The sequence below is a fragment of the Pelecanus crispus genome, chromosome 6, assembly GCF_030463565.1.
Source record: "Pelecanus crispus isolate bPelCri1 chromosome 6, bPelCri1.pri, whole genome shotgun sequence".
Lineage (NCBI taxonomy): Eukaryota > Metazoa > Chordata > Aves > Pelecaniformes > Pelecanidae > Pelecanus > Pelecanus crispus.
This window is the reverse complement of record NC_134648.1, coordinates 36,360,547-36,380,096: the sequence shown is the minus strand read 5'-3', so window position 1 is coordinate 36,380,096 and position 19,550 is coordinate 36,360,547. Positions and strand designations below refer to the sequence as shown.

Genomic DNA, 19,550 nt, shown 5'->3' with positions numbered 1-19,550 from the left:
TGTCTTTAAGAGTTAGGTAGAATAGGTCTCCTGATTAAAGGTTCCAGCTTACAAGGGATTTATTGAATGTATACAGCTAGTGCAGCAGCCACAAGTACCAGTCCCCAGGGCTTGTACAAAATGCCCAGCTGTGATGCTGCCAGGTGAAAAAAACCCTCACTGTTCATTTTGTAATTACCTTTGGAATCGCCATTGCGAAAAGGAGTTTTTCAGTGCTGTTTTTTCCAGAACTCCTTTCTTTCATTTGACTGACTACAATCATCAAGTCATCTCGACAGCCTCCAAAGGTCAGCACAGAGGAGTATGAGTAAGAGACCTTCGAGTGCTGCAGACAACAGAGAGTTTGAAAGAGTCATAGTTCTGTAAAAGAAAAAATGGCCACCTTAAACTAATATATTTGCTATGTACCACAAGAACACCAGATCTCCAGCAGTAATAGGCAGTATAGGTAATTGGCTCTACAGGTAACAGCTGGCAGAGAAATCTCAAATGAGAATTGCATTTCTAGTTTTCTCCTAGCTTGCTCAATGCCTCACTGCCTCAGAGCAATAGTCCAAACTTTGTTATATCCCAGATGGTGGTAGTAAAGCACATACCACCGAGATTTTGCAGATGTATGAGCTTGTTTGCTGCCCATCAAAGAGGCAGTTAGCTGTTTCAGGAGACCTTACCTTACACTGTAGCTGTAATTTTCCTCTGTTTACATAGCATTCAAACATAGCACCGACTTCCCTCATCTCTGACTTCTACAAATTAACTTCTGGATCCATTTGAAGTTAAAGACAAACTTTTAGTGACTTTAAGTGGACTGAGGGGAATGTCCTTCTGTGGGAGGTAAGTTATTTTTCTTAAACAGTGTTCCTCACCGTACCATAGTGTTATAATCCAGTATGCTGATACCATCTTCATTCACAGCTATCCAGACTGGACAGTCTTCCAACGACGAAGGCAAAATAGGCTAGAGAAAAAGAAAATTATTATTTTAGATATTTCTTGACCACCACACAAAGATGTTTCTGACATAAATCTTGGGTTTTCCTATAGGTTTACTGGTATGACCTGGTTTGATTTTTAAGAGGACTTCCCTCAAAATCTGCAATAACATTTTCAGATTTACATAGAATTTTGGGACTAGTGGCACAAGAGATGCAATGATAATGAAGGCTTTGAGATTAATTAAATTCCATCAGTGTAGTTAAAACTGAAGGAAATGCTACGACAGAGCAACAAAACAGCAGTTCTGCCCTGGTTCTTACACTACTCCCATCAGTCATTCAGGCAGCGAAGCCTGTTGGTTTCTACAATACCAGTGCACTCAGGACCATCACATCAATGCAATTTTCTTTCTTACAGATTTTGACAAATGTGCATCAATTATCTGTTAAAGATGAGTTATGTGTTGTTATGGCTAATGACATGAATCTTTCCTGGGAATCTGCTGTTAGTGGCTAATGCCATAGGCTTTGCTGTATAATTATTGAAAAGTTATAAAACATGTTAATCATCAGAAATATGAACATTATTTGAATTCTGGGTGGAATTATTCTATATCTGATTCTTCAGTGTCAGTAACCTCATGGAACTGGGATTGTTTAGCCTAGAGAAGAGGAGGCTGAGGGGAGACCTTATCGCTCTCTACAACTACCTGAAAGGAGGTTGTAGTGAGGTGGGTGTGGGTCTCTTCTCCCAAGAGTTAGTGATAGAACGAGAGGAAATGGGCTGAAGCTGCCCCAGGGGAGGTTTAGATTGGATATTATGAAAAATTTCTTCACGGAAAGGGTAGTCAAGCATTGGAACAGGCTGCCCAGAGAGGTGGTGGAGTCACCATCCCTGGAAGTGTTCAAAACACGGGTAGATGTGGCACTTTGGGACATGGTTTAGTAGTCATGGTGGTGTTGGGTTGATGGTTGGAATGATGATCTTAGAGGTCCTTTCCAACCTTAATGATTCCTAGTTTTTACTTTCATTATAACTAATCCAGCCACCAAGCCAGGAAACATGAAATTGCTACTCTCCCCTTAATTGGTTTAGTGTGGACTTGGTAATGTTAGGTTAATGGTTGGACTGGATGATCTTGAAGGTCTTTTCCAAGCTAAACGATTCTATGATTCTATGATTCTTCTACCAGTAACCTCTTCTGCTTTTACTGCTGACAGTGGAAATAATTGTCTTTTTGAAACCTTCTTGTATATTTACTCAAGAGGTCCCTTTCATCCTTAGACTTTATTCCATAATTACAGCAGCTTTGACCTCAAAGCAAGAGACATGCAACTATGAACAAGACCTGTCTCAAGCTTTCAATAGAGGAGGTTTCTGCTGGGTTGGGGTTAATGCCAAAACAAGATTCCTCAACAGCCACTATGCGCTAAGACATTAGTTCAGGCATGGGTAATAGGTGCAGAGCTCTAGCCTGGGATGGGCTGAGGGATGAAGCTACTGGGAGAAGCGCTCCCTCCAGCTGTTCTTTGCTCTCCCGCCGATGCTTGTGGGCTGGCACCTTACCCAATATGTGCTTTAGTTTTTCTGTTTCTGCAACAGGACATTAGCAGCGCTTGCTTCTCTCGTGTGGCGAGGAAAGCAGCCAGCTCTGCGTCAAGCAGAGAACAGGACTGCAATACCCATTTTCCTTTTAGCTAGCATCAGCTGCCAGGTGTGATTTATGGGGGACTCTTCCCTCCCACCGCCCCCAGCGGTACAGAAATAGTATTTTTTAAACTATCATTGCAGCCTTGATGACCAGGGAAATTCCTGCCTGAGAAAGCTTTGGCAAGGTTTGTGAGGAGAGTTAGTACCCTGTATTATGATCAACTGATGCAGCCAGGGAACCTTCCGTATTTATTTACTGAACGCTAGCAACCCCTAGTGTTTAGAACATGTTTCTCTTCTTTCTAAACCTATGTGGTACCAAACGGAGCTGTTTGTTCCGAACAGAGTATTGTTCAGTTTTTCCCCTTCCTGAAGTAGAAGCATTTTCAACCCGTGTTAGCAGAGATCATAGGTATATGTCTGGTCAGATAGTTCACTCTCAGGAACAGAAAAAAAAAGTGTGCTCCAGTTACCTTAGCAGCAAATATTTTAGTTCCAAAAAGAGGCCATTTCCGGGCCACTGTCAAATAAATTCGAACGCATTCTGGTGGAGAGCATCCCTGCAGCACCATCCACTTCGTCGCCAGCCTGTCAGCCAGTTGCCTTTCAGAATCCAAGACACAAGACAGCATTATTTACTAATGTCTTCCAAGAAAAGGTGAGTAAAGTTATAACAGTTAATAGATGTACCTCTCACTGCAAAAGGGCTGTTCTACACAACACTACGGACAGGGCTGTTAGCACTGTCAGTTATGCGGATTGTACAATCTGAGCTTATTTTAGCATTTTCTTTACTTCTACAATTATTTTACTATTAGTTATACTGTAATGCCCAGGAATCCCAGTCACATATGGGTTGCTCCCTGGTGTGTATATTAAACAACTGTAAGTACAAACACTCAGGCTGTTACAGTGAAATCCTGCCCCACTTGTCTTCACATTCAATTATACTCTCACCTTCATCTTAACTTGCTGTAGTATGCTCTATATGGAGTGGCAATATATATTAACTCACTCTATTTGGCTCACTAGGGATGATTTGGCAGCTATCTTGCTACATGCAGATGGAATTTGCTTCCAAAAGGAGGTAACTGTTAGTTCCACCACTGCATCCTTAAGTAGCTTTGGATCTGGAAAATGATCATTCTCTCTCATTAAAACAGTTAGAGCTGAGATCCGTGGCAGCATCTGAATTCTGTACTTGAGATCTCTGCATTGTGTGTGAGAATTTCCACGTCAGAACATCAAAAAGCCCTGCCAAAATATGTACTACCAGAATTACTGCATGGCCTGAAGCAGCCCATACGTGCTGGCCTTATGGCTCATTTCAAGTGTTAGGCATCTGGATTCAATTGATACTTGCGGGTAGGGTAGAACAAAAATTCAGAAACAGAATTCATCTTAGGCTTAGGTTAGAGTTTGTTGGAACTGAGATGCCTAATTTGGAAGTGAAAGGCTTAAACTTCTTGTCTAGGGGAAAATTAGTTGGTGATTCAGCTCTTTTTATATTAGTTAACTGCTATTTTCTTTTAAAGGAACCTTTTCCTGACACTTGTGTTTTAAGTTTCTACATCAAATAATCTTGACAGGACTCCTTGAAACTTCTTAAACATGAAGACAAAATTTTGCAAGTAAAATTTGTTTTCAGTGCAAAGTATAGAAGAGCAAACTCTTTACCTGAGCTGTTCAGGAGTAATGTTTTGCTTGTAGCGTTTGGGGTAGAATTTATCTAAGACCTGGTGGAGAAGATGCTGCATTTTCGATTGTGATGTTCCCCCAGGACTTGAAGATCCTGGTCGATCCAAATCCCCATATTCCACCTAAGACAACATTATAGTTTGTAGTGCAACAAAACTATGGGGTTTTTTTACTGCAGTACAACATTCCATGAATTTCCATACCGATAACTATTGTGTTTATTAGTAATGCAAAAAGATGCCATGAGGCTGGGGAATTTTGTCTACAGCATTTACCATAGTAAATGTATATAACAGAGCAACTACTGAGGACATGACTGCCCAAGGAATTCTTTACTGATCTAAGAAAGTGAAACAAGATCTCGGCCAGCTACTTCTTGTAGGGAGACACTTCTGTATAACTGCCAGGCTTTTGGGGTTTATTTTCAATTGGCCAATTAAAACAACAACCTATTTGTAGATAGTTTGGACAATGTTCCTGGCTTCTTCATCTCAGTTTACATTGCTTTAACAAATGCAACAATCCGTTTCAGCTCAGGAAGAAACTATTATCCTGCTTATCATGCCCACAACCCATACTGTGTGTTTTACGTGGCAAAATGCTAAATGCAAGCCTGGAGGTCTAATGGAGGATCCTACAAGATGCTCCTCCTGAGTAAGAGGCTATTGGCAGTGCAACAGGGAAAGTTTTTACTATTAAGTGGAATTCTAGTAGTGATATTATTTCCATATCTCTACTAAGGCACTGCTTGGAGCAGTTCTGGGGATAGTCCAGCCTCACTGGTTTTTCCAATAGTTTTCTTCAGAAGGAAGGGAAAGGCACTCCTATAGCAAATTTCCCTACAGCAAAAGGTGTTCTAACAACATATGTATGCTGGTATAATGTGTTTGGCATGGTACATCTCAGACTGCATGTTTGAAAAGGAAAACCACTTTTGATGTAAAAGATAGCTGCTTAGTCAAAGATACTCAGTGTATACCTGAAGTCCCTGGAGGACAAAAGGGAGGATTTCTGCCCATAGCTATACTCACCTGAGCCATCAGAGCCACCATTTCCAGAGCTAATTCCTTATTAACAGGAAACCTTCCATTGGCTATTTCATTGCTGACTTGGAAGGCCAGTAGCAACCGCTCCCGGTCTGTCTCACCTTTGGCCTGGCTCCGAAAATATAGCCTAAAAAGCAGAGAGAATTGTGAAGGTAAAAAGATATTGCGAACTGAAAGTAGAGGTGGGAACTTTAATTCAGGTGAGTAAAAATAATTCCATCCCCACCCTTCTCCAAAGTGAACTTTGTGTATTGCGGAGATACTGGACAGAGATTTGGAAGCTGAGATGCTTCCTTTAAGAACAACAGCATGAGCAAGGAGGCTCAAAACATGCTTTCTAGCTTTGGAAGACATTTGAATTCTGAGCGCCAACCACTTCAAGGCAGTGAAGCCTTATTAAACACAGGTAAATCAGTGTCCATCCATCCCCATGGAGCACATACTGGCGATATTTAAGATACAGCCTTCTCTGCTTATCACAGAATACAGAACTGCCTTTGCTCTACATATATAAACTTCTATATGACAGCCTTGTAGACTTGTTATTTTTGCCAGCTTTGTTCCGATCACTTACACTGATATTGTTATTAAAAAAGTCTTCAGTTTGCTTCAGCAGGAAATGAGAGACCCAATTAGCAGGCTTTATTTCAAAAATTGAAGAAGCATTCTTGTAAATCAATGCTTCCTACTATTTTTTTATTCCCTTCACACTTGCAATTTCTTTGACCTGGTATAGCAAGATGACTAATGGGGGTTGAAGACACCAGCTTGGGGAATGCTTTCCAGAACCATTCCTCATGCATGCCTCTTTACAGCCCACACTATCTAATTCAAATATTAATTTACAGCTGCATCTATGACTATGTATTCCACAATACCACATGAGATAGTAATTCCAGTGGATCAGTTTGTTTATTTTAATGTCAATCTAAGATTAACACACTGTTAGGACCACAGTGACCTTGTACACGTCTTATCAGAGTCCTTGGTGTTAGAACAGCCCAACCTCAGAAAGACCTTATCAAAACATCCTTGCTGTCCAGTCTAGGCACATTCCAGTCCAACAAAATAATACTGCAAAGTTTCACTCCTGAAACAAATACTGTGTTCTGGGTCAAAAGCAGTAACTTCTGCTTCCACCTCTGTTACACCAACTAACAAAGTTCACAGAAATTTGTTTCCACCACTACAGTCAACAAAATCATACGTTCAATACAGAACTTTCTCTCTTTTTGGTTTTGGTGTGGCCTTTGTTTTGCTCTAAATATAATTCACATGCAGAAAGCCACTCCTTGTTCTCGTACACAGCTCTCCATTCACTGTAATTCAGAAATCCTGTCTGTATTGTAAATGATGAACTTGTTCCAGTTTTTGGTTTAGATCTTTGTCTCATACTTTCATTCTCCACTATCTCTTGTCATCTAACTTTTAACAGTTCTTTCTTTATAAAGTCTGGGCAGTGCTACTACATGTCTCCTCTACAGCTCGTACCATTTAGAACATTGTTCTTCTATCTTTTTCATCTTCATGATTCTTCACTTAATTGCAAGTTTCAGCATATTTGTTTTCACTGGCGATTTTTCCCCCAGGTCTCTCTTCCTCTCACCTAACATGCATTATTTAATTATGCTTTAGGATCTAGGCAAATGAAATTGTGCCAAGTATGTCTTATTGTGCTACAGATGGTTCTTAACCCATTTTAAGTATACTCTGCTATTGCAACATGTTTTGGGTTTTGCCTCTAGGCCACATACCCTCTTTTACACATGTACCACACACAAAAGTCATTGTATCTCGTGTAGGATTTAAACACATCTTAGCTAAAATAGTTTTGGCACTAACGGTACTACATTTTACTGGCCATCTACAGAGATATAGCCAGTCTAGAAACGTTTAATTAACAGCAGTAGTGAGGCCAACCAATGAAGCACAGTACCTGTTCTTATAGGTCAACTTCACAATTCTTGTGCCACCTTCATATTTCCCAGGATGCAGTTCTTTTAAGGCTTGTTCCCATTTAGAAATTACATCACAGATCTTTAAAAAAAACATTGTAGAGAAAGGAGAGACAACCTGAAGTGAAATGTATAGTCAAGGCTTGAGGGGAAAGTAAGTGAAGAAAAAAATATTGTGGAACACCAAAGATAAAGAAATAGACTGGATGAGCATAAACATAGCCAAAAGTGGCAAAACAATTCCTTTTTCTATTACACAGTATGTAAAAATTAAAGCGTTTCAACTGAAATCTTCAGCTCTAATCTGCAGGGGGACATCTGTAAGTGAATTCTGGTCTGGTAGCAATTCTGTGGCTATGTCTATGTTAGCAAGTAGCAAAGCCCAGGAGGAGCCGATGTGCACAGTGAAACACCTGTTCCTAAGGCTATATGCCCACACTTTGAGTTTCAAAGGGTTTTCCTTTGGACTAGCTTTAGTCTGATCAAATGGCCTGAAAGCCCACTACTATGTTGGATCACATCTTCCAGTTCATGTTTCAGCGTAAAAAGAATCCATTTCATGCTCTCTAAGGTTGCTCCTTAATGTGAATCAAAGCACGATTAATAGGAATGATTGGTAGATTTGCTTCAAAAGTGCCCTCCTGAGCCAAACTAAAGCACTAATGTATCCTCTGAATAGTGGCTGTCTACGTGCTTGGCTAAACCAAACCCTTGGATGTGAACATCCAAACTTTGGGAACATTTGGTCCTAGATTCCAACTTTGTAGCTCAGATGTATTTTTGGTCATAGCATGATTAATCTCTTTGGTTCCATTCAGCTTCTCTTGGTTATTCCAGTCCTTTTACAACTGGTCTAATAAAGGCCCCTAATTCTGTTCTGATAGCGTCTCAATAAAAGGAATGTGAACGTAAGAAGCAACATGAAATACATAATCAGATATCCTAATCTTCTCTTAAGAAGCTATTGATGTTGCCTTGGCAAATAAATAATAACCAGTTAATAACTGGTAAAAATGATGCTTTTGATTGTCTCAAGCTCCTTCATTTACTCTAATACCTCATCTCTCCAAATGGTGGTTCAGTTACCAGCAAAGCTCCAGATTATCTGATCTATATCAGGCCATGAAAGCAAAGCATATAATTTGGCACTGTCTGTGGTAGTTTCCTCTTCAAACCATGTAATTTAAAGTTATTGGCATCTTCTCCCTCCATTGCCTAATGTGAAACTTTATGCTGTGTAAAACTGAACATTTATGTTCCTTACAGGTATCGGGGCCTCTTCAAAGTTGCCACTACCACTATTCCTCCATTGATGCTGTACAACAAATTATTCTCCCAGATTTGTACCGAAATCTGATGTGTCTCATTCATGGCCACTAGCCTGCTCACTTAAGGCAGTCATCCGGCTGCAGTATGGGTAAAAATCTCCATATGAAAGACACAAATGTTAATACTTTATCTGCTTTCCTTTTCCGTTGTTCTGAGGCACTCCTCTCTTTTAAAGTAAGGGCATACTCAGTAAAGCTTTCTCCCCTAAGTACATTCATCAACAAGGAAAGCCTGAGTTATCTGGAGATAGCAAGGAGATACTTCGTAATCCAATAGATGAGATTTATACAGACATGCCAAGAGACTCACAGCCTAACATAAATTTGTCTCAATTAGGAGTGTCACATTTGATGTTAGTTGTGATACCTGATCATGCTAGCTAGCTCAGTCATGTTTTAATTTTGTAGTCAATACAAATTAAACTCTAGTATGTGCTAAAATCTGAGTTAAAGACTTTTTAAAAATTGACCAATGTATCACCTACTAAAACAGAATGTGCTTTATCTTAACTAGTATCTCAGACTAGACTGAGCTAGTTATAGAATCATAGAATCATTTAGGTTGGAAAAGACCCTTAAGATCATCAAGTACAACCATAAACTTAACACTGCCAAGTCCACCACTAAACCATGTCCCTAAGCACCACATCTACACATCTTTTAAACACCTCCTAGGGATGGTGACTCAACCCCTTCCCTGGGCAGCCTGTTCCAGTGCTTCACCTTTTGGTGAAGAAATTTTTCCTTAATATCCAATCTAAACCTTCCCTGGCACAACTTGAGGCCATTTTCTCTTGTCCTATCACTTGCTACTTGGGAGAAGAGACCGACACCCCCCTCACTACAGCCTCCTTTCAGGTAGCTGTAGAGAGCGATAAGGTCTCCCCTCAGCCTCCTCTTCTCCAGACTAAACAACCCGAGTTCCCTCAGCTGCTCCTCATTAGGACTTGTTCTCCAGACCCTTCACCAGCTTCATTGCTCTTCTTTGGATGCGCTCCAGCACCTCAATATCTTTCTTGTATTGAGGGACCCAAAACTGAACACGCTATTCAAGGTGTGGCCTCACCAGTGCCCAGTACAGGGGGACAACTGGCCACACTATTCCTGATACAAGCCAGGATGCTGCTGGCCTTCTTGGCCACCTGGGCACACTGCTGGCTCATGTTCAGCCGGCTGTCCACCAGCACCCCCAGGTCCTTTTCCACCAGGCAGCTTTCCAGCCACTCTTCCCCAAGCCTGTAGCGTTGCATGGGGTTGTTGTGACCCAAGTACAGGAATTAATCTCTCATCTCTGAATACTAATCTAGATAGACAATACCCAAGTGTATTTGTCTTGCTGCATTAAGAAAAATTTATTAGCCATTTAGCAGCTCTTCAAAGATGTATGCTGAATATAACAGAGGGGAAAAAAAAGAAACCTTCATGTTGCCCTGCAGACAATGTTCCAAATTCCTGCCAGAAGGATCATCTGTGAACAGAGAAAATCCCATGTGGGATGGCTTCCTCATTCCTGTCTCCTGGTTCAGTCGCTGGATGACTTCATCAACGGTTGAGGAACCATCAAAACCTACAACCTGCAATGAAAGAGGAGCTAATTGAGGATAACTTTCAAGAAACATGACATTGATGGGTATCACAACTAATGAAGCCTAGTTTCCTACAGATCGGTGTCTCATGATTGACTCCCAGGTCCAGTAACTGCACTTGCATATTGTCTCCCTTCAGACTGCGTTCTTTCTAGCACTGAGGCGCTTACAACATCTCTCCCTTTTCCCCAGCTACATTTTCTTCCTAAGACCTGTAGAGCTGGGGCTGGATTCCTTTCATTTTCTCAGGAAAAATGGCAAGCAGGAGAAATAGTGTCTGTCTCCCAATATCTGATACGTATAAACACCATGATGCCACCCACCCACATGAAGGAGACAGGTTATGGTGCAGTCCTCTAGTGCCCAGAAGAAAGGCAGCTGCGGTGGCTCACCTGGTAAGTTCCGTTCATGAAGTGCACTGGGATGCTGAAGGGGAGTGAGTGGTGGTAGGGATTTCTTAGCAGGATGGACACAATCTCCATCCGGGAGGGCTTGGCTTCTCGCTCACCAGTCTGCACAGTGCGGTCTACTGATCTCTGGCAGTAGATGGCATACTTGCCTATTTCACTCCTAGGCAAAGAGGTGGAGATAAGCCATGCCCTCTTCCATTTCCCATGCCATGACTAGAGCATTCCTCCCTCAGGCTTTTGCTCAAGCAAAGACACATCTCTGTGCAGATATACTAGTTCACCTCAACAGACTAACAGCTCAAGTGAAAAGCTACAACACAAACCTGAGCTCCAAGGATCTGTAAAATTAAGGTAGACGGTGGACTCTGTGGGAAGCACAAGAGCATTCCCTGCTCCTAGATGGACTGGACATTCCAGTACAGGAATATCCTTTTCTGTACCCTGTTGCGATCATAGTCTCTGTTAAACCAAGACCAGTTCACCCTCAAACTCACTGTCATGCCAGTTGAATTTAGTTACTATTGTGTCAAGTCCTGATAAGTATTAAGTTGTAATGCATTAGTCTCACTTACAGGATTATATAAGTTGTGTATATCAATTTACATGGTTATACAAACGATAAGTTTCCGTCTATTAACCCTATCTGCCAATCAAGAGACTTGACAGAGATTCAAAGCAGGCTCAGATTTGCTGATAGTTCAATACAGTGTAGGGACAGTTACTAATATGATCAGTTTACCGTCTACTGAAGAGAGTGCTCCATTGAACAGCACCAAAAGGATATAAGTGTCTCTAAAGCCAGGCAGAAACAGTCAATTACACCTTTTGCAAAAATGTTAAGAATGTATATACTGAGTAAGTTCTGAAATTGAAGGATTTATAACCATGATATTACTTTGCAGGGGGAAATTAATTCCATTTAAGATGCCTTCAGGAGCTCAGTACACAATTAAATCTTCAGTTAAATCCCTGCAAGCAACATGGCAGTCAGGAACTCTGGCTTTTCACTGCAGCAATATATTGCTCACCTCCCCAGTAATAGACAATTCCCCATTTGAACAATTTTCAAATGGAGAATCTTGCTTCAACGTGAAGCTGTTGTGTCTTGCTTCCAAATGCTCCTGAGCCCTGTGTCTTCTGACCTAAAACTGTGCCCCAGTCTTCTTCCTCTCTTAGGGACTGGACATATACTCTAGGGTCACCTTTCATGAAAAACAATACCTAGAATGAAGATCTAGTGTAAATCTAGACCATAGGCATTATGCAGTATTGACATTTTAGTGCCTTGTTTGCTGTATGAAACAGGGAAAGCCTATCTATTTAACTGGTCAAGAAACAGCCATACCTGCTCCATCTAAAGAGATGAAGTATTCCTAAAGCTAGGCAGAAGGAGCTAAGCTAAGTGTCATTCAGCAACTGCTCTAAAATCTAAACTACAGATGAATACAAGCACAGTTTGCTCTAATTTCTGTATGTTTGTTTCTAGCCCTAAAAATTGTTTCATAGCTGGATTACAATCCAGCTGAATTGCTTCTTTGCTTCTGCTTCAAGTTTATTTGTTGATAAAGGTACTTTTGGGCTAAGAACCTGGCTCACCATCAGCATAGTAATGCTTGAAACTGATACATTAAATCAGTTTCACAGAGCCCAGCACATTCTTATGCAATTCATCTTCCCTAACAGCAGAGCAGCTCCACTACTGAGTTGAATGGGCCAGTTTGGGAGCTGGTAATGCACAAGTTTGAAGAGATGGTTTCTACTACTAGCCAGAGGATCCCTAACATGTTGCCTTAGCCAATGGAGAGAGAGGAGCGCCCGATATCAGTATTTTTGCTTCCGAGAAGAAATAGCAAATATGAGGCAGCATATAAGAAAATAAAAAAACCCTTGAGTGAAGGAGTACACAGATTTCCTTTGCAACACCAGGAGACTTTTAGCTTGAGTTCCAAGGGAGACTTAGGCTGAGTATTTGAATATGAATATTTGTTTGAAATGAAACCACTCTTTTACCTGTGTCTTAGCAACAGTATATTCTTGCAACAGACAACTAGACATCTCTATCCGTGACCTCCCAGCCAAGGACACAGTGAGATATGCTGAAGACCAGATTACCATGGAAACAAACAAAGAGCACAGCATGAACACTGGAGAACAACCTACTGCTGTTACAGTAGGTCTTGCACAGTTTTCTTACACACTAAAAAGGTAACAGAAAACAGTACCAGTCTATATTTTAGGTTTGTTAGTTTTTCCTAAGTTTTTATGGTTCCCTGAGTTGTTCTCTGCCTCACTTTTGTTCTGTCAGTATACCTGCTAACCTGACAGCAGAATATAATCACCTAAAATTCTAATAATTCATTCTAAATAATTACTTCGGTCTGTCTTTCTATCAATAAAAGAAAGTAGCTGCATCAGCAAAAAACTCCCTATGTAGCTCCAGTTATATCTGCAAAAAGTTCTTTTGCTAGTATAGGTCACTCAGTTTTGTGAACTAGCTTAATTTAAGTGACAAATTAATTGAATGACTGAAGGGGGGCAGCTTGATACCATTAGGAACCTTCTGTCCCCTCCCTCAACTTATTTTTGCAGGTGTGAGTTACATAATTGCTTCCATCTTTATCAGTAGCAGATGCAAAAGGCAATCAGCTTAGCAGAAGAAAATGCTGTTGCAGTCTTTACCTGGGGTCTGCATGTCGCTGCAAGTGCTGTTTGATGTACCAGAGGAAGTGATGTTGAGGCAGGAATAGAGGAGCACACAAAGCCAGGAGCTGCCAGCACTGTGAACATAAAACTGGACATCATTCTTGTTCTCTACTTCTTGCCTGTTGTCTTTCATAGAATACTGCAACCAAAATGTTGGATGGTGACCAGTGCTTTTGGGAGTGACCATTTTTAGACATGTAGTTCAAGATGCTTCAAAGAAGAGTGATGGTCAGAGGACAGGCTGCTCTTCAGTACCTCAACCTGGACTCTAAGAAGAGATGTTCTAAATGATTGGCCACTTTTGAAAATATTGCCTAATGTAACCAGAGCTGAGTGAATGATTAAGACTTAAATTAATACTTTTTTCCTATTTGCAACTGCAAATCATAACAAAGAATACACTGGGAAATTTTGTTTCAAATTAGACCCATTATTCCTCAACCAGATTTTATTTTCTCAAATGAGCTCAGAATATTATAATAAAATATTTACATTCATGCTGTAACTTATTCGATTTACCCAATAATTATAGTGCAAAAATCAGATTTCATGCTTAATAGTAATATTCATGATTTGCATGCTGTTAACTAAAATGGAAAACAAAATTAATACCATGTGGCAATTATGAGCTAAGAATGTTGATTCTGAATATGGTCTGAATAGACTATTTGCAACTGGTAAATGGTTAAATTCAAACTAAAATTTATTTTGCAAGTAGTTACATTCTCAATGTTTTTCTTTGCACATCAGTGCCAAGATTCTCTTTCCTCCATCACACCTTTAGCATCTGCACAATTTTATGAGAACCAGTACCATTGCTAATTATTAAAAACATGGAATTAAATAGAAAGTATTTGCAGAATGGAAGTGACAAAAGAGGAACTGACCTGAATGACTGAGTGGTTCTGGGGCTGTCGGCAGCTGGTCTGTTTAACAAGCTGACAGTAAATTTCATTCTGCAGCTCAGTATGTGTCAAGCAGACCTGCAGTGCTGTCTGGGCAAGTGACACGTGATAATCAATAGAGGGTGCCTCCACAGGGACATTGATGAACAGCTGACAGGACTGTAAAAGGGTGGAAGTTAGTCAATGCCATGAATACAGCAACTCTTCTCTGTTACTTTCCAGGACAGGTTCCCCAGATCTGTTACAGACAATTAATGAATTCTTCTAAACAACCTGGAAGGGAGGGAGGAGAATAAATACTTAATTCCTATCCCTCCCTCTTTAGTTGTGGCAACTAGAAAATTCACTCAATCTCCTCCAGCCTGAGTTGCTCACAAGTCAGCAAGGGAATTGAGGGGCAAATGTGCTTCCTGCCTTCCATGCCTGTGCTTTACCTTGCTAAGACCGTCCAGTCTTACTGCTGATCTTACACTTCTAGGGTGTAAGAATCAAATCTCCAATGGCTTCACCATTGGTCTTACTGACACAACTGAGTTTGCCAGTAAATTGTTTCCGTTTCCTTCAATCCAACCATTGGAGAGGAAAGAGGAAGATAAGGCTAGCTTTGAAGCGTAAAGCCTGTGGGGGACATTGCTCCTAAACCCAGATTCCTTACAAGGAAAAGTTAAATTTCCAGAGAATGAACACCACCTAATATCTGACTGTCCTATTGTAATTAAATGACCCAGCAGGCCTGTCTAAAGCAACCAATGGTGACAGTAAATGTTGTGACAAACAACATGACCAAACAATGTTGTTGCCCCAACAACAAAGCAAAATAACTGAAAACCACGCAATGTCCCTTTAAATACCTTAAAAAGTTTCAGAGCTTCAGTCTGTAGAGCCTCTGATGGCAGAGTAGTGAGGGATGTGTGCAACCCATCTTTACTGTAGCACAACATAGGATGTTTCCACAGAGGAGAATCTGAGGTAGCAGATGGGCAAAAACATGCAGTGTCAGAAACAGAAGAAAGATAACAGTGTCCACATTGAAAAGGAGCCTTGCTGAAATGGCAAAGCACCCGAGGAAGCAGCACTACACTAGGCCACGTTTATCTTTGGTGCCACTTCACTGATTTCAGCAAAGACTGCCATGAACAAGGAGTCACCAGCAGCATTAGCCATCAGCAGAAAGAAGTATTGCCATCCTCAATCCTGCTATGTCAGAGCTTCTCATCAGCTGCATTCTGGTGAGAAACTGCTCGACTGTGTGTTCAAACAAGACACACAAACTCTGCCAGGGCAGCTGCCTGCGGTGGGGGTCTTTGTTAGTGCAAGTCACTATTGAACAGTATGCAAGGTTCACATATAGGTCTAGGAACATGTGCATGTGCAGGAAAAGAGTATTAAGTACAAATGCATATGTTAATACACATTTGAGAACACGGTGCATAAACATACACGAGCAAGTATCAAAGATGAGGAGGAACAGATGAGCATGGGTGTATGTACAAGGGTTTATACATGCAGACAGAGGAACAGATGTGAAGGCAAGTGCATATGAGTGTATTCAGAGGAAAGAGTGTGCGTCTGTATGGTCAAGATTCCCAGGAAAAGAAAATCAGGACCAACAAAACCAGGAAAAATTAAAGCTCCAGTTCTTTACTGTAATTTGAATTAATGTTACAGAAGTTTCAGATGCTTTGATAAATGATGTGACAATGTGACAGACTTGTCCAGTTTCACTACAATGCCTGTATCCTCTATGGAGATGTTACTGTGGAACTAGGGGAGAAGGACACTATATCAATATGCTGTTCTACTGAGAATCCCCTTCCCTCACCTTTGGCTGGATTAAAACTGGGAACTGAAATTACCTTTCCTTATGCTTTGCTACCACGGAAAAGAGTTTGTGGCTTCTACTTACTAGGGTCTCCCTCTGCGTCCAATAGCTTTCCAATGAGTTGTTCATATGATGTGCCCACTGTGGCATTACTGCTACCAGCCGCGACGGTCAGATGGTACAGCCAGGTATTCTAGGCATAAGGATAAGAACAGTATGGGTCAATTCAGACTTTGTTTTCTACAAACAGGTTCTGTCTGTAGGCCCCATTTGTTCGCTGACACCAAAAAGACTCTTGCTCTCCAAAAAGACTGCCTTTTATACCTTCTCCTGTTTGGTGCGAATGAGTAAGTATGTGGGACTCTGGTCCTGTGGGTGAATCACCAATGTACAGTGGGATGAGAGAAGTCCTCCAGCAGTGGCTTCATAATCTTCATCAGAGTCACAGGAACGGTCTACTTCTTCCACTTTGGACTCACGCATAGGCAGATGCCCTAGGGGACACTATAAGGAGGGGAATCAAGTTAGATAAGTATAGCTAATCTCCCACTATGGACAGGGAACACTGGGAAAGAAAACCCAGTCATAATGTTAGCGGTTCTGTAAAATGTAAGGCATAAACTGTAGTTCAGTGTTTAACTAATGTAATTATATAAACTTGCATTTCTATAGAATCTCTTCTCTTTCATCAACTAAAGTACTTACAAACTGTGTTACTACTTTTATTATTTTTCTTGGGAGAGCATCTACAGGTTGGAATGAGAATATGCAAATAAAAAGATGGCTTTTCTTCCCATTACACTTGTCAGTTGTGTACATCATTGGTTCTGCAAGGCAGGATATGTTTTGTGATAGTCAATTGCTCAGTATCTTGAGCCACTGTTTTCCAATCCTGGTCAGACTTTCTACTTGCTACTGGACAATAAGTACTTTTAAAATTACATAAATAGGTAGATTCAGACAAACAGAGGATACCTGCTGTGCTAACTCTGGAGGTCAATCCCAAGTATGAGTCACAGTATCCCTTGATATTCTAAAACTTGGATTTCGACATCACAAGACGAAGTAATGGACCATTGGGCCAAGCTTCCAGAAATGGAAGCACATTACACTGATTAAATGACCTCCCTCTTCCCATATTGTTGTTGCTATTTATTTTCATGATGGTATGCAGAATATATCAGCTGCCGTATAAAAGTCTGCTCTGAAGACTTCACCAGACCCAATGGAGAAAGTGAGAAACAAGATATACAGTGATCTGCCTTTTAAGTCTTTTGTCATTTTAGCTTAAAAAAAAGAAAAAAGTCAGAAAAAATTGATTCTCTTTGTGGAGCAGATGCTGTTAGAAGGGAAGAAGTACAACCAAGGAAGAGCTTGAAGTGTGAGACACAGAAGCAGTAAAAGGAAAGAAAGCATCATGAGAAATGGGAAAGGAAGGTTCAGGAACAAAAGGGGAAAAGGAATTACCTTATCTTCATGATTTCGATAGTAGTAGAAAGTTTTTCCAATCAGCGCACACCAGACCAGCTTAGAGTGACCGTGCTTGACCTGTAAGGAGGACAAAGAAATACATGTTTTTAACATCAGCAGTGTTTCTGGAACAATTTTCTAGGATTTCAACTTTCAATTCAACTGTCCCTTAAAACCTTGCATGTATTATTTGTTCTATGCTAATATAAGCTCCTCTCAAAACATACAGGGCACCACTTCCAAAAGCAGGTAAGTACATCCCACCTAAGTAGATGGGACATAGGTGCTTATGGAAATGGGTCTAAGACTTTATGAAGTATTCATAACAACCCATCATTCTGTATCCTGAAACACAATATTAAGAATAACCTTTTTAAGACTATAAAAACAAATCATTTAATCTCAGCAGGAAAAGACTGATCAACATGTAGTCTAGGGAGCTGCTTCCTATTGCAGATGACCAAGCTTCAGATGCAGGTTGTCTTTAGCTATCTTTAGATGCTGACCAGAATTATATTAAAAAATTCATAGTAACTTGGTATGCAAAACTAATCTATGGAAATGGCATAAAGCATAAGAATTTTCAGCCATTGTACTTTGTACTAATGAGCATGCAGTCTGTTATGATGGAAATAAATGCTAACCAAGAACCATACAGGCCATTCCTTTGAAGCTCTCCTGTATCACCAAGTTAAGATCAATTAAATGTGACATTTAACAGCGTTTCCTGTTAGTTTTTTTTTTGTTACTATGACATGCTGTGAATGCTGTTGAAGAAAAGCATACATAAGCTAGATATTTGTTATTACTTACTATTTGACAAAGTCAGAATCTCTCAGTAGCCTTGTTTGTCCCATTCCTTATCATTTATACAAATGTTCCCCTCTCTGAAATACAGAAATCTACTACAACTTTTCTTTCTTTCCCCACTCTTCTAGGGAGTATTAAAATACTAATTTCTTGCTGACATTTACTGTGCAAATGAAGAAGCTGGTACACAGTCAATACTGAGCTAAACTGAATAAAGTAAGAAATAGTATTTTACCTTGGTGAGCCAACCTTTCACAGTAGGTTTGGCATCACTATGAGGAATACCAACAGGACTAGTCACTTGCACTCTCAGAATACTCTGTAGGACATGAATCCATTCCTCCAGGATGTTGGGAGAGTCTGCTGTCAGGAAGTAGGTTCTCTTTTCTGTCATGAGCTGGAAGGAAAAGGAGTGAGTAAGTATAAAACTGCACACCTACAAATCTTTTCTTCAGCTGCTGAGTTTCATTATCCCATACAGATTATTTTTTTTTGTGGTTCAGGAGGGGGTTTTTTGGGTAAGAAAAAAGGTGCTAACCCTCAAAGCCCAGGTGAAAGAACTGAAACTCAGATGAATCAAATTCTCACAAGTTCTTTTGCTGTTTCTGTTGGATATTGTGGCTTTGTCTCCTCTCTCATCCTTTCTTGTGTCTCAGTGCTGCTGCTAATTTTTCATTTTAAAGGTGACTACATAAATGGGGTTTTTTTGCTGCCTTTACCTTGTATTGCATTCTGCCTTCAACAGCTTGTGACTCTTTGAGAGGAAAGATGCTACAAATTTAATAGTACTAAGCCTTAGCAACTTCAGTTCCATAAGGGCAGAAAGTAGCTCACAGATCAGGCCATGTGTCTTTCAGTCAGAGTATGAGAGAAATTTTAATGCCACCTTTATAATGAAGTCCTCTAACAATAATGACTTAAAAGTGAACCCAGTGATGGGCTAACTTCTAACACTTCAGAAATCAAATTCTAATAGGAATCCAACACTTCAGATGTTTCTTCAGATCCTTCGGACATGTAAAGTCAGGCTGGAGATCTTGTGAGAGGAGTCTTTCAGAAAGAGGAGATCCTAGGTACTACCTCATTTTAATTGTTACAAGAATCACTTTGCCCCACAGATTTCAAGCTCTCGGTCCTAACTGCAAAAAAGGGAAGTGCTATGGTGTAGAACAAAACAAAACAAAAATAAAGGAGAATTTCTTTCAATTTCAGAAAGCTGTATTTGGGTTAC

The 19,550-nt window shown here is 40.4% G+C and overlaps 1 protein-coding gene across 1 annotated transcript in view; it reads right to left on the bottom strand.

The window, feature by feature from the left end:
- PLEKHH1 (pleckstrin homology, MyTH4 and FERM domain containing H1) overlaps window positions 1–19,550 on the bottom strand; it is a 54,664-nt gene that overhangs the window by 312 nt on the left and 34,802 nt on the right. The window contains exons 14-28 of the mRNA XM_075712684.1: window positions 18,555–18,716; window positions 17,507–17,587; window positions 16,364–16,543; window positions 16,124–16,232; window positions 15,069–15,181; window positions 14,200–14,376; window positions 13,289–13,386; window positions 10,592–10,769; window positions 10,032–10,187; window positions 7,267–7,367; window positions 5,316–5,457; window positions 4,264–4,406; window positions 3,060–3,189; window positions 872–958; window positions 179–325 (exon numbers count right to left, since the gene is read on the bottom strand). Coding sequence (XP_075568799.1) covers window positions 179–325; window positions 872–958; window positions 3,060–3,189; window positions 4,264–4,406; window positions 5,316–5,457; window positions 7,267–7,367; window positions 10,032–10,187; window positions 10,592–10,769; window positions 13,289–13,386; window positions 14,200–14,376; window positions 15,069–15,181; window positions 16,124–16,232; window positions 16,364–16,543; window positions 17,507–17,587; window positions 18,555–18,716 — 2,004 coding nt within the window. The remainder of the gene's footprint in view (window positions 1–178; window positions 326–871; window positions 959–3,059; window positions 3,190–4,263; window positions 4,407–5,315; window positions 5,458–7,266; window positions 7,368–10,031; window positions 10,188–10,591; window positions 10,770–13,288; window positions 13,387–14,199; window positions 14,377–15,068; window positions 15,182–16,123; window positions 16,233–16,363; window positions 16,544–17,506; window positions 17,588–18,554; window positions 18,717–19,550) is intronic.